This window comes from Callithrix jacchus, chromosome 10 (genome assembly GCF_049354715.1).
Source record: "Callithrix jacchus isolate 240 chromosome 10, calJac240_pri, whole genome shotgun sequence".
Classification (NCBI taxonomy): Eukaryota; Metazoa; Chordata; class Mammalia; order Primates; family Cebidae; genus Callithrix; species Callithrix jacchus.
The window spans coordinates 86,426,938-86,441,637 of record NC_133511.1 but is presented as its reverse complement, the minus strand read 5'-3'; the positions used below and the strand labels follow the sequence as shown (position 1 = coordinate 86,441,637).

Sequence of the window (14,700 nt, the reverse complement as noted above, 5' to 3'; positions counted from 1 at the left end):
CACCCAGCAGACTTTTGTGTTGTGCGTGTACCACATGCCTGATTTCCATCCTCTATCTCCCCTCTGGAGCCTCATTCTAGAGGCCTGGTCCTTTTTCATTCCTTTTTCAACCCAGCTGACCAAGAGCAAAACCCAAACTGTTCTCTGCCTTCTATCAGCTGAGTCTAATCCAATGTTTCACTAACTGGGGGGCTTGTTAAACTGTAGATGCCAGGGTTCCACTTCCCCAACACTCTGGTTCAGTAGTAGTCTTCTGCCTGGAGTCTGATCATGTGCATTTCCAACAAGTTCTCAGGTAAGGAGGATGCTGCTGGTCACTGGAGCAAACCCTAAGTAGCCCTGATATAGTCCAAAATGCCAGATTCCTGGATCCTCAAGATCAAGGTAGGGCTGAGCGATTCCTAGCACATGTGAGCAAGCGATTGCTCATAAATAACAAAAACCTGATGGCCCTTCACTGGTGGCACAAGAGGCAGTCCCCTTCTCATTCACTCTGGAGTGACAGTGGGGATTCTTTTCCTTAGAGATGGGAAATGGGTCTGTCAAGGGATCAATTGACAAAGAAAGACAAGCCTCATCTCATACGAGCCATGTCCTGAAATTCTCACTATATGCTATGGGAATAGAAACATTTTAATCCACTGAGACCCTCAGCAATCCCTAACAGAGGCACAACAGGAGCAAGTAGTGATTTTAAGTTTAATGGTAATACATGTTTGGGAGGAAGGAGGCTTAGACAGAGAGGAGCATCAGGGAAGGGGGAATCTGATGTGTGGTTAGAAACAAAGCACTGAGATTTAAACTGTGGATAAGGGGAGAGGAGGAGAAAACTCCAGGGAGGAGGAGACCTTCAGATCATTTATTCCCCAGAGCTGTCACCACACTGAGGACTAGCATTATAACAGTTCTGCCTGCACATTGGCTGAGCCCCTCCATTAGAGGAATCATCCATAATAAAAATGAGTTTAATAGAAATGGTGGCAGCTGTAATCACTTCATCACCAAGTCTCCCTCTTGAATAAGTTTACCAAATCTTTTGTTTTGTAACATGCAGAGCTTTCAGGGGCTGTCCCTTGGGAGGAATTGGGAGGGAAAGAGATAGATAGAATTACCTCAATAAATCTTCCAGGGGCCAGATGCATTTTTATCACAAACATAATTGGGATCCAGATGACAGAACAGGCGAGCATTAGCCATCCAAGCACCATGGACCAGTTAGGATAGCGGTAAGAGCCATAGGTCATGGGCTCCCACTGGTAAAAGCTGAAGCAAAGGATAAACTGGAAAGAGAAAAGTGACACACGTGTTAGGGTGGTGGCCTAAATTATTCATTCATTCAACACTACTAAACCCCTGTTACGAGTGTGATGCTTTCGTCTCTATTATTTTATACCCACAAAAGAGTAGTAGTATTAATCCATTTTTCAAATGAAGAGACTAAATTTCAAAGGGATGGAAATGACACACACTGAGCTGCTAACCCTGCATTTGTCAAACAATGGGAGCGGAACGATGTGCATGCGTGTATATACATACAGACAGGAAGAGAAGACAAGTTTAAAGGATATATACCAAAGTGACAAATGGACAGAGGTGGGGGGGCTCTGTCACCCAGGCTGGAGTGCAGTGGTGTGATCTCAGCTCATGGCAACCTCTGCCTCCCAGGTTCAAGTGATTCTCCTGCCTCAGCCTCCCAAGTAGCTGGGATTACAGGCACGTGCCATCATGCCCAGCTAATTTTTGTATTTTTAGTAAAGACAGGGTTTCACCATGTTGGCCAGGCTGGTCTCAAACTCCTGACCTCAGGTGATCCACCTGCCTCAGCCTCCCAAAGTGCTGAGATTACAGGTGTGAATCACTGCACCCAGCCAGTATTTTCTATAATGGGTAATAATCAAGCTTTTGTTATAAGAAAGAAACCCAGGCTAGGTGCAGTGGCTCACGCCTGAAATCCTAGCACTTTGGGAGGTCAAGGCAGGTGGATCACTTGAGGTCAGGAGTTCAAAACCAGCCTGGCCAACATGGTGAAACTTCAACTCCACTAAAAATATAAAAATTAGCCAGATGTGGTGGTGTGTGCCTGTCATACCAGCTACTAGGGAGGCTGAGGCAGGAGAATCACTTGAACCTGGGAAGCAGAAGCTGCAGTGAGCTGAGATTATGCCACTGCACCCCAGCCTTGTTGATAGGAAGAGACTCCGTCAAAAGAGGAAAAGAAAGGAGAGGAGAGGGGAGACCCATTAGGTTTATGTATTTTTATTTTTAAAAAATTGAATCTACTTTGCTTTCTTCTGGAATGAGAAATGGCCCACATCCAGGAACTGCCACTAACACTGGCTGAGTGAGATCCAGAGTGGTCCCCAGGCAGTGACTGAGCTGGAAGCTTGGTCCCATAATAAACTGTGGGACAAAGAGAAGGGATGCACAGCTCCCCTTAAATGACTCCAGGAGAACAGGCATCATCACCACATGGTGAGCTGTGAGCCCAGAGACCAGCAAGCTAATCTTGGCCCAACAACTAATTAGCTGAGGGACCTTTATGTCTCAGACTTCCCCGCTATAAAATGGATATATCTCGCTCTGTGTATACAACACAGGGGTTTTCTGGAAATGATAATTTGGTATTTACTCATGAGTCCCCCCTCGATTTTAAGAGGGGTCATGATGTGTTTTCTGCCCATTAACTCCTATCACTGCACACTTGGGTTAGCAACAGCAATGAAAACCCCTCTGAAGACTTGACCAGTGCAGCTAAAGAGAAAGAAAGGAATCCATGTGCTGAAAATAAAGGCATCTAGGCCAGTCATGGTGGCTCATGCCAATAATCCCAGCACTTTGGGAAACTGAGGTGGGTGGATCACAAGGTCAGGAGTTCAAGACCAGCCTGGTCAAGATGGTGAAACTCCATCTCTACTAAAAATACAAAAAATTAGCCGGGCATGGTGGCGCAGGCCTGTAATCCCAGATACTCAGTAGACCAAGGCAGGAGAATAGCTTGAACCCAGGAGGCAGAGGTTACAGTGAACCGAGATCACGCCACGGCACTCCAGCCTGGGCAACAGAGCAAGACTCTGTCTCAAAAGCAAGTGAGACAGACAGAGACAGAGAGAGAGAGAGAGAGAGAAAAGGAAAAGAAAACAGAGACATCTTTAAAAAAAATGGAGCCAAGGTTCTAACTTTTCTACTCAGGCATTTGGGGAGAAATTTTCCTGAAAATTGTATGGCTCCCTATATTCACCCTGCCTATAGCAACATCAACCTAGAATAGAATAATTTACCCATATAAGTCCTTTCCTCTTCTCCCCACCCTTCTCTTCCTAACTTAAACCACAAAATAACTGCCCGAGTGATTGGAAGGGAATTTTGCCAGGAAATACATTAAATGAAAGTGTTTTAGAAAAGTGCGAAGTGCTAGATGAATGTAAGGTGTCTGTATTATTGCTGCAAAGCCCAAGCAGCTGGGGTAAGTGATGATTTTGATACAACAATAATTCAATATATTGATTCAAAGCAACATAAACCCGAAGACAACTGTTGAAAAAAAGTCTCCTGTGGAAAGAGACGTCTACTGTAGGCCCCTTTTTAAACATTTGTCCCTAGAGTTATAAGCTTTATTAACCAGTCTATTGGAAGTCTAGCCTGATGTAATTATGGTAAGCTGCTCCATTTCATTTACTATATAAATAGCCATACATCTGCTTATATGCATGTATAATTTAGTAATGTGATCTGACTATGTATACAATAATTGCATGGAGGATATTCATAGCTCCATAAATCCATGACGGCATATATAAAAATGATCAATTTCATTTTAGGCGCTCCAAAGTACTTTAAACCCATAATCTTAGTCTATTCCTGCACAACACAAAAATCCACTTTACAGAAGGGCAAATAGCAAAAAGTAAGTGTTGGGCTAGGTCCTCTGACACTCATTTCCAGTTGCACAAATATGACATCAAACTTATCTGTGCAAATGTGTCCTTTGCCATAAATATCCCTCTGCCAAGTTAATTTTGATGAAATCCTGTCCTTGGCTGGGACTAGCCATGAGAGATGATGATGTAGCCACTGAGTAAGGTACTTTTCTTTCGGCAAGGCGGGGAGGGCAGTCAAAGAAAGTGCTGGAGGGAGACTCATCAGTGGACAATGATGATAGAGTCGACCCCTTCGAATTGTTCCTAGTTCCCAGCCAACACAGAGGGGAATCTGGTTCAGGATATTTTCTGGGACCTCTCCACAGCTTTCTGGCATAAGATTTGTATTAAAAACCAAATAAAGCACAATATAGTTGAAGAACTTTCTCAAAAAACAGAGCAAGCTCCTAAGATTCCTCTTCTCTGACATTCTGCTCACAAAAAATGATTAGGACTATTTGAATCCAAACTGGCCAAACTCTAATCAAAGCTTTTTAGAAATAACATGTAGGTATTGGCTTGAAGCTTAGACAGCCCCAGATTCAATCCTTGGCTTCGTCACCTCCAAATCTAGTGGCCTTGGGCAAGTTCCTTGACCTCACCAAGGCTCAGTGCACACATCTGGAAAATGAGAGAGGAATCACCCAGCAGGCAGAGTGGTCCTAAGCTTTAGAAACAAAGATGATAAAGTGCCTGCCTCATATAGACCACAGCAAATAGCAGTGCTGATTATTACTATGTTAAATGTTTCTCCAGAGTATAATGAAATCCTCTGAAGCATAGTATCTTTGAGGCAGGAAGAAAAGGAAGAGAGAATCTAGAACAGATTCTAACTTAATTTTAGCCAAGCATAAGTCATGAGTGGTAGGATCTGGGGAAGATGGCAAAGCGTAGTAGAGATGGGACACCAGAGGCCTGAGAGTCTGTGTGCTCACCCCACCAATTAGGTAAATCTGAGTTCCTCATATACATCCCAGTCCTGAATTCAAGAGACCGAAAGCCTACCCTTTTAAACCCTTTTCAACTCTCATGCCCCAAATCTTGTGGGACTTTTCAGACAAATTGCAGACTCTAAAATATGGGTACAGATGTCAGCCTCAGTATGATGTTTGTCAACACAGAGGGAGATCCATGCTGAGTGATTTTTCTGTTTACGTTTCTAGCTTTTTAGAAAGAAATTGAGATGTTCTGATTAAAACACATGAAGGAAGGGGACAGAGGGAGGGAAGGAAAGAAGAAATAAAGAGAAAATACATTCCCTTTGCTGTTTTATTTTCATCCTGTCTTGCTTTCCTTTAGCGAAACTGGTACCAAGAGTAATAAACGAAGGTCTTAATCTGGTTTGTAGTGCCACCTCCTGGACTCATTGGGAATTACAGCCAACATCCTCAAGCATTCCCAAAATTACACGCACACAAGCCAGACAGGAGGAATTGCTATGTTTGCAGTGCGAAGTGGGGCAAAGCTGGCAGCTTCTAGCACAATAACAAAAGTGACAAAATGAGTGTAAGTCCCTATGCAGATTTTCTGATATGTGAAAGGCTCTGATCTTTAAGAAGGTGAATGTCAGATGTTCCCAAAATGTCATCATCGCACTTGAAGATGACAAGGTAGTTCTCAAAAGCAATAAAAATTTGCATAAAAGTTTAATGCTGTATTACTTGTAGAGAATCTGTGTTGAACAGCGATTAAAAGCATAGATTCTAGAGTCAGACCACCAGAGTTTGAATCCAGGCTCTTGCTAATTATTAGATGTACAAGGTAAGGCAAGTCACATCAACTCTGGGCTTCAGTTTCGTCATCTGTAAAGTGCAGATAATTATAATGCCAACCTTGAAGAACTGCTGTGAGGGAGAGATGAGGGTATACATAGGAAGCACTGTGAACAAAGCCTACAGCATGGTTAGCACGTGGAAACGTAGCTGTGATTGTAATCTACTGTTAGAATATAAAGCAGACTGATTCGATGGGAAATGTGCCCAAAAACCTGCACATGAGTCCCAGTTCTGCACCTGACCTGCTAGGCACCTTTAGGCAAGTCTTTTCAATTCTCTGAACTTCAGTTTTCTCATTTGCAAGACAAGACCACCACCCATCCCACCAGCTTCCAGGTTCACACACAGGCACGCACAGTTCAAACGTAAAACACCACATACATATGCAAGGTGCTATCTGCACAAGACAACATGCAAAATCCTTACAGTTAAGATGGTTGGGGTTACAAATGCCCAGCAGACTTTCCAAAACATGTTGGGCTGGAATCCAATCATCATCTCTATATCTTCACAGAATCGTTGCAAGCCTGCAAATAAACAAAGCAGAGAACAGGTATAAGCCATGGTAGCAGGAGGGTGAGGTGGGGGCAAGGCAGGCACTAGAGCCCCTCACTCAAGCACCATTGGCTAGAACTGGCCCCAGCCCGGTATCAACATGACCCCTATTGTGCAGGGAACCATCATACAAATGACTCGCTGCCAGGAAAATTAAGGCAAATTGAACACTTAAGTAGATATTAAATATGCTCTGTAGTGAGGTTCAAAAATGTCAGCCCACGGTGACATCTAAAAAGCTCCGGTCCAGCCTGGCCCCGGCTCTCAGCACTGCCACCATCTGACATCTCACATGTGCAGCTATTTTCTGAGATGCTTAGTGACAACTCTGGCAACACCAGTGAAGACTGTTTATTGGGGAGACTGGGCCGAATGAACTCTTAAGGCTTTTCCAGAGAGATCAATCCATGACACCAGGACACTCCAGGTTGCTTTCCTGGGTCTACAGTCAAGAACTGCATGTTTTGAGCAGCTGACCTGATCATCTTTGGATTTGTTAGTCTCCTTTCATTTTTATTACACACCTCCAAATGAGTAGCTTCTGAACACTAGGCCCTCTGAGTATAAGTGAGGGGAGGAAATAAAATAAATACAAGTAAAAGCTGAGGCCCTCAAAAACATATATAAAGCACCAACAGCATGCCCAGTTCTTTTTCTAAAAAAAGAGATTCTAAAAACTTCTGTTATTAGCATCAATCCTGTTTCCACATTGTTTCCATTCATAAAACCATCCCCAAGAGCTGGTGGTATGTGGCTTGAATGGGGCACTGATATGATAAGGCTCCAGGTTAGACCCAAGGACTACACAAAAACAGCCTCTTATAAGGGGAGGGGATCACGACAAAAGTGCTCAAGCTCTCCAAGGCGGGATGAAGAGCTGGACCCCAAGCTGTAGGAAGGGATGGATCATGGGTGCTCAGTTTTCAGTTTTCAGCAAGAGACAGCTTAATGCAGAGGAACAGTCCTGGGACCAAGAGTGAAAAGGCTTGGGTTCCGGGGCCGGTTTGAACCCTGGAAAGTCATTCGCCACCCACCCTCCGGGGCCTCACAGGAGGGCTCTAGACATGTGGCCTCTGCCCTGGATTAGCTCCAGATCTTAGGATTGCTCTGCCTGTCCTGCCCACTCATGGGCTGGCCCTCTAGATGCTAGGACCCATGGGACAACCCTCCTGCACCACGCCCATTCCTGAGTCAAGCTCTCCAGTTTCTCCAGCCTCTGCTTCACTCCCAGCACCCAGCACCATCCAAGTCCCCACCTGAGTCCTTCACTGAGTCAACAGCTATTTTCATCTTAGGCCTCTGTCTATATGGCTTCCTCTGCCTGCTTTCTGCTTTCCCCTAATCCAAATCCATCTTGCCTTCAAGGCCTAAACCATGAGAAAGGAATTGTTCATGGAACCTTGAGCCTGGGCAAGAGGGACTTGCCTGCTGCATTACCTTGAGCCTGGAGGGGTAAAAGACTAAGCAGTCAGGCCTCAAGAAGGCTCTAAGCAGCTGCTTCTCAAAAATGAGTTTGAATTAGCAGAAAAACAGCAGGGGGGACAAAAAGATGGTGAACTCGTGGCTATTATATTAGACTCAAACAGATAGGAGGCTCCGAAATTGGTCCGTGACAAACTCCACATGACCAAAAGGTCCTGAACTGAGAAGTCAAGGACTTGCTTAACCAGCCAATCACTTTCCTCTGTGCACCTCTGTGGCTTTTGCCTCTCTAAACCACACCATGCCCTTGGTATGGATACAGTTCATGGGGCTGCTCTCCCTCCTGGGTGGCCAGGTGTGGTTCCTGTCTCAGCACAGAGTTCTGTGTGCTCAGAGAGGAACCACACCTGGTTTAGTGCTCTCCTGCCACCATCTTGAAATTCATATATTTTATTTCAACAAGGGACTCTATATTTTCATTTAGTACTATGTCCCACAAATTATGTCTCCAGTCTTGTGTATACTTTTAGACAAGTAAATTCCCAAGTTATTCTTTTGTAGTTAATGTGAAGGTCCTCAGCTTAACACTCCCTAAGTCCCAGTGTTTATTTCTTTTATTTTATCTCTGAGATGCCACCTCCAAGGTTTTTCTGACTACTCTGACCCTCCATTATCTCTGGGCAGCAAAAGGGCTCACAGCCAGGGATGCACAGCTCAGTGTCTTACGTGTGCGTGCTCTTCCTCGAGAGCCAGTTGGCAAGTTCCTTGAATATAGGAAATTATCCCTTCCTCTCCACATTCTTAAAAGCCCACATGACATACTCACACACAGTTACCAGTGTGAGTTATTAGTGAACTAAAGCCTCTCCTTCCTATCGTTTACTGAGTCCCAGCAAATGGAGGTAGGGAATGCTACACTCCGAAATTGGTGCTGTATACAGTGATATTTCAGATAAAAACATAAGGGAAAATGGAGCTCAGGGAGGGGGATCATAGAGATATAAATTAAGCTTGAATTCGTAGAGTTTGGGGGAACACTTTATTTTTTTTTTTTTTGTCCTGTTTTGTTTGTGTTCTGTTTGTTTTGTTCCTTATTTTGAAAAATCTTGCTGAGTTCAGCTAGCAGGATGGGCAAGAACTGAAGACAGATAGCCCATCAGCCTGCTGTGAATCTAACATTTCTCACAAGAATGTAGATTTTAAAAAAATTTTTTAAGGGGCATGTGGGGGCATAAAAGAAAAAAAAAGAATGTGGAGAGAGGCCATCTTGGAGGTGGGATATGAAACAAGGAACTGGCTGACGTGGAAAACAGATCAAGACCACTCCACACTGAAGCGGGGGATATACACATGGAGAGCCAGGCAGTGAGCAGGCAGGAGACCTTGGTGGTGGCTATTCAATCGCATTGTTCCTCCAGCTAGAAGGCCCCTGTATTGGCTCCAGGAAAATGAAAATATTTTTTCAAATGTCTCTATTTAGGTGAAAGTCCGCTAAAGGGACCACTTCTACACAAAACTCAAGGAGTTATTCTTTTAAACCTGGATACCTCAAAGCCAGCTATTGGCGACTGAGACATGTTGACTTAAGAAATTCAAACAACTGTTTCAATCTAATAAATAAAACTTGAAAATTATACCTACCATATTTCAAATGTTTAAATGATATCCTCTAGAATCTAGAGATTATTAGAAACAAGAAGAAAACACAAATCTCTTCAATTCACTGGCTTATTTTTTTTTAATTCTCACGAGGAAGGTAGTATACCAGGTGAGTCAGGTGCATTTTAACCTTTCACAGGTTTATGTTCTACTATTTTAAATGAACCCTGCACTGGTTTGGGGCCTCGTCATCTCAATAAAGAATACACTGTCTTCTGGGATACAAATTACAGATTTGTGCAGACTTATTTTTTACCTCAAACAGTCATGTTAGCTTATTTCAACTTTTCTTCCTGAACTCCTAGAATCCATCCAGATTCAAATCAGAGGCACACACCCAAACCTGACACTGCAGAAGTCGGGTTCAACATGAGTCCAGCACAGAGTCAACCTGATTCTGGAGGCAAGGCCAACACCAGCACTCTTACTTAGAAACCAGGGGATTCCTTGTGTAGTTCCAAGGAAAATTGATATAGCCCAGGGACTAAAGCACTCAGGATTTATTTTTCCCTTCAGAACTAAGAAACCTATGACTAGATTTGTACGAAGGTGGAGGAAAAGCTATTTACTTAATTCCTAAAAACAGAAATAATAAGAGGTTTCTATTTCAATGATGTTTTAAGCCATACTGCACAGCCCTGTTTTATAGGAAAGAACTGTGCAAACGTGCCCTTTGTGGCAATCAACAGTTAGGGTATAGGTAACAGAAGATGTAAATGAGACAGTTATTTGCAGTTGGGCCAGTGTTGCAAATAAAGCGCTTTCCTGACTTTGCCAACAGATATCTGGTGACCTGAACTTACATGTGGACCCATGAGGGACTGAATTGCCAAAGAAGGACCTTGGAGGCTTCTTCTTGCCTCTCCTGGCAAGGCCTTTGGTTTCTGGGCACAAAGTTAAGATTCACTGTGATGGATTGATTTCACTGGGTTTCTACCACTCTCTGCTCAGGTAGAAATCACTTTGAAGCCTCACCCTAGCTTCGACAGCAGGTCTTCAATCACAGCATCGCTGCAGCAGCCAGGCTGTCTTAGCAGCCAAAAGAGCTGGCAGCTGGCTCTCTGATCTCATCAGGACAGCTGGCATGCTTGCCCAGTTCTCTTGCCAGGAACTGAACTCTCCCTGCAGTGGGGACGTGATCTTTAATCTGAGACAAATTCCCCTTCCACCAATGCCCAAAATTGACTGCAAGTATCATCCTGTTTCTGGAGTACCAGGAGGTTTACACAGGAGGTTTCCTTTTTCCATCTTGATTCCCGCTCCACCCCCTTTATTTTAATGGGTTTTCAAGAAAAGCAAGACGTTGTTAAACACCTGTTGGGTGGAGGCTAACAATTACATTAAGAAAAAGATGCTTGTAACAGGGACACCTGGAGGTTAAGGCGAGCTTTGCTGGGCCTCCAGTTTAAAGAGCAGAGCTCTATAATAGAACAATTTCTAATCCTTTGGGTATATACCCAGCAGTGGGATTGCTGACATGCACAGGTTTATTGTGGCACTGTTTACAACAGCAAAAACTTGGAACCAACCCAAATGCCCATCAAGGATAGACTGGATAAAGAAAATGTGGCACATATACAATATGGAATACTATGCAGCCATAAAAAAGGATAAGTTCATGTCCTTTGCAGGGACATGGATGAATCTGGACGCCATCATTCTCAGCAAACTGACATAAGAACAGCAAACCAAACACCGCATGTTCTCACTCATAAGTGGGGGTTGAACAATGAGAATACATGAACACAGGGAGGGGAACATCACACACTGAAGTCTGTTGGGGGGTGGGGGGGCTAGGGGAGGGACAGCAGGGGGTGGGGAGATTGGAGAGGGATAACAGCAGGAGAACCTAATGTAGGTGACGGGGGGATGGAGGCAGCAAACCACTATGGCATTTGTATACCTGTGTAATAATCCTGCAAGATCTGCACACGTACCCCAGAAGTTAAAGTATAATAATAATTTTAAAAAAAGAGCAGAGCTCTGCAGACTCCTCTTCCTTTGGGCTCCAGATGGTACATTTGTCCCTCAAGCATATCCTGCATTCCAAATAATATCTTGCACTTCCTTTTAGCTTAGAATATGTTGCTCTCTCTTTTGGGATCTTAGGTACAGTTAGATAGTCTGAACTGGATGTTTGCCTTCCTGACATTTGCTATGGTGGCCTTTACATTAGTGAGGCCTAGGGATAGTTCTGAGCAGACTTCCAAGCAGAAAGAAGTGAGTAGGGCCTTGAATCAAATAGCACTTTCTTGAACTGACTGACAGTACATACAAGGGACCAGGAGACACTCTTGAAACCCCAAGGAAGAAAACCTCCACACAAGGGCAAAGATGGCATCTGATAGCTCACCATTCCTGTTCTTGATAATGGCCCCACTAATACGGTATGCCAGTTGCTGTTGTGATGGGACGGCTAAACCGTAAGACAACTGGAAGTTTATTTCTGGAAAAATCTGAGATTAAGATATTGCATCACAGTCTCCTACGATGCTAATAAAGTTTCCTAAGGATCTGTGAGCTGAGTGGTCTCTGTTCTCACTACATTACTCAGGGACCGGCTACAAAATTACCCCTCAATTCAAGCAGCTTGGGCACTGAAAACCAGGTAATAATTTCACACCTGCAAAGTAGCCCTTCCTTCCTGATCTGCCATTATTCACAGGCATTAACTGTTCCCATGCCAGACCATACCCAAAGGGGTGTCTGAGTCCTACGAATTTCTGATAGAAAGATTTCTGAGTTTCACCACCAGCCAGCTCTTGTTTCTCTATTAAATTTGGATCACAGTGGCCTTGAGGCAAGTTTGGAAACAAAGGTGCAGCTCTCTTCGGTTTCCTAAATAGTCGCAATTTAATCCTTGTATTGTCTTATTAAGTGTGGAAAATCTGCTTGCCATGAATGCCTTACCAACACTCAAGCTTCACCTCAGCAATAGGCACAGTGATTTCCTTACCGTACACATAAGAGATCCCCACGAGCTCAAAAATGGCAATGATGACAAGGGCATAGGAGGCAGCATAGGTGTCCACAAGCTGAAACATGTAAATTCCACCCTAACAGGAGAGAGAAACAACCAATATCAAATGCGTCCTGGAGCCAGGCTCTCTTCCCAAATTTAACAGCCAATTCGCTCAATCCTATGAAGAGTCAGGTGCAAACAGGAATCCATGCATCTCTCCTCCTCTCAGTCGCAGTAACCTATACCTGGTCCAGCATGTAAGCTGGAGGCCTTGCTGTGTCAGCAAAGCAGTTCCTCAACAGGCTCTGAGCTGATCAATATAACAAGCACCAAAAAAAGAGATTTAACATCATACTCTTGGAAGGCAAAGGTCAATGTCTGAAGAAGTGTATGTGTGTAAACAGCCAGATTGCTTTAGTTTTGCTTTAAGCAATTAATCATTTCCACCTAAGTATCTGCATTTAATTGACCCTTCAATGACCTTTAGGCATCTCTGGGCATTTCTCACACATCCCCATGTATCTACCTCACTCTTTAAGTCTCCCTGCAATAAATGAGGCTTAGAGACCCTCACATTCCAATCTGCTATTCTACAGAAGAAGAAATTAAAGCCCAGAGTAGTTAAATTGCTCAAGGCCACAGGGACAACAAAAGCAATATATATCCTGAGTGAGCTAACACAATTTACCAAGACACTCAGGACTAGAAGAAACTGAAGTGGCTGTTGACCCATACATGACAGTAATCATCAGAAAATGTATCTGGTTAGTAAATATAGATTTTCATGTATTCTGTTTTCTTATTCCTAATTTTTTATTTACTTTTTTAGAGGCAGGGTCCCACGATGTTGCCCAGGCAGGAGTATAGTGGCTATTCACACATGCAATCAGAGCATGCTGCAACCTTGAAATCCTGGCCTCAAGCAATCCTTCTGCCTCAGCCTCCCGAGTAGCTGGGACTAGAGACATGCGCCACTGCACCCAACCATGTATTCTATTTTCTTAAAGTAGGACACACCTGTCTTGTTGGCTCAATAAGGCTACATCTCAATTATGAAGATACTAGAAGCATCACTGGTAGCCAAGATGACATATTTCCCTCTGCAGTCAGAATCCCTAATGAACTGGTGCGATCTACATGGAAATGGCAGTGATTTGCCTTTGCTTAGAAGGTCTGAGAGCTAAGGATTGAAGGACAGATAGCCAGCGGCCTAATACCCACCTGCCCCCACCCCAAGCCTGTGCCCAGGAGGCAGCTTACCTGAGTGATCATTGGAAAACCCATGATGAAGAAACAAATGCAGCAGCCCAGAGTAAACACTGGCTTGTGTGTGCGCAGGTACTTAGGGAACTCATCTGAGATGGAGGTCACTATGGTCTCGATGGTGGCAAACTAGAACCATATCAGGAAATGAACATCTGAGTCAGACTGTATCACCCAGAAGGTACCACAAAGCCCTCCGCATGTCCCATCCAGGAAAGTATTTGTGTTTTTTAGGACAGCACTCCCTCAATGGGTCTAAAAGGCCTCCTTGGGGTCCAACCCACAAGGGCAGCCAAGAGAACCCAAGCAGGATGTGAGCTTTAAAAAGTGGGCTTCTAGCCCCCAGAGACTTGCATTCATATTCACCCATCAGGACACTTTAAGTTTCACTTTGCATTCGTGGGATGTAAATTACTCTCCTCCAGTTTACCTTGCATTTGCTCTTCTGCTTAAGGAAAAACCCTCTTTGCACCCAAGGACTAAACTCTGAGCAGCTGTCAACAGGATCTGTAATTGTCTCCCCACAGCAATGTCCCTAAAATTGACTTCATATTATTCTTTATCCAGCCCTACAGAATTTGCTTTAGCAAAATGACGTGAAGGCAGGAAGTACACAAGCTAAAAGTTGCCACATAGAACAAAGGCGGAAGGAAGGAGAGAGGATGACTCCCTTGCACTGTTACATGAGCACCCAAAATACAAGGTGATCCTGAGCCCTACAAAGGCACTTCAGCATCTCTAGAACTCTTGGGAGAAGCATTCAGACACCCCTAAGCCAACCCCTCTCACGAAGGGTGAACCCAGGAACAAGGAGAAGGGGAGTCATCAAAAGGAGCCTGGGATAGAGACTGATGGGAAAGGGGCTCACCATAGTGTCAAGTCCAAGAGTGAGGAGCATCAGGAAGAAGATGATGGCCCAGAATGGAGAGAGAGGCAGCCGGGTTAAGGCTTCTGGGTAAACCACAAATGCAATGCCTGGCCCTGGAAGGAACAGACAGATGATTGCAGGCAGGCCCTACTCAAGGCCCCTCTTCCCAGAGCCCAGAGGGCCATCTCTCCACTGAGATCCTCATTTATTACTTCTTATATGCCATTTCCACTGTTGGTTATTTTTTACTCATCTCTATCCATTTCCTCAATAGAACCA

General features: G+C 44.1%; 1 protein-coding gene across 1 annotated transcript in view; it reads right to left on the bottom strand.

Annotated features, from left to right (window-relative positions):
- Positions 1 to 14,700, bottom strand: part of SLC6A5 (solute carrier family 6 member 5) — a 57,470-nt gene that overhangs the window by 5,647 nt on the left and 37,123 nt on the right. Inside the window, exons 11-15 of the mRNA XM_035266028.3 lie at positions 14,422 to 14,534; positions 13,551 to 13,682; positions 12,285 to 12,384; positions 6,119 to 6,219; positions 1,113 to 1,280 (exon numbers count right to left, since the gene is read on the bottom strand). Of these exons, the coding sequence (XP_035121919.2) occupies positions 1,113 to 1,280; positions 6,119 to 6,219; positions 12,285 to 12,384; positions 13,551 to 13,682; positions 14,422 to 14,534 (614 nt within the window). The remainder of the gene's footprint in view (positions 1 to 1,112; positions 1,281 to 6,118; positions 6,220 to 12,284; positions 12,385 to 13,550; positions 13,683 to 14,421; positions 14,535 to 14,700) is intronic.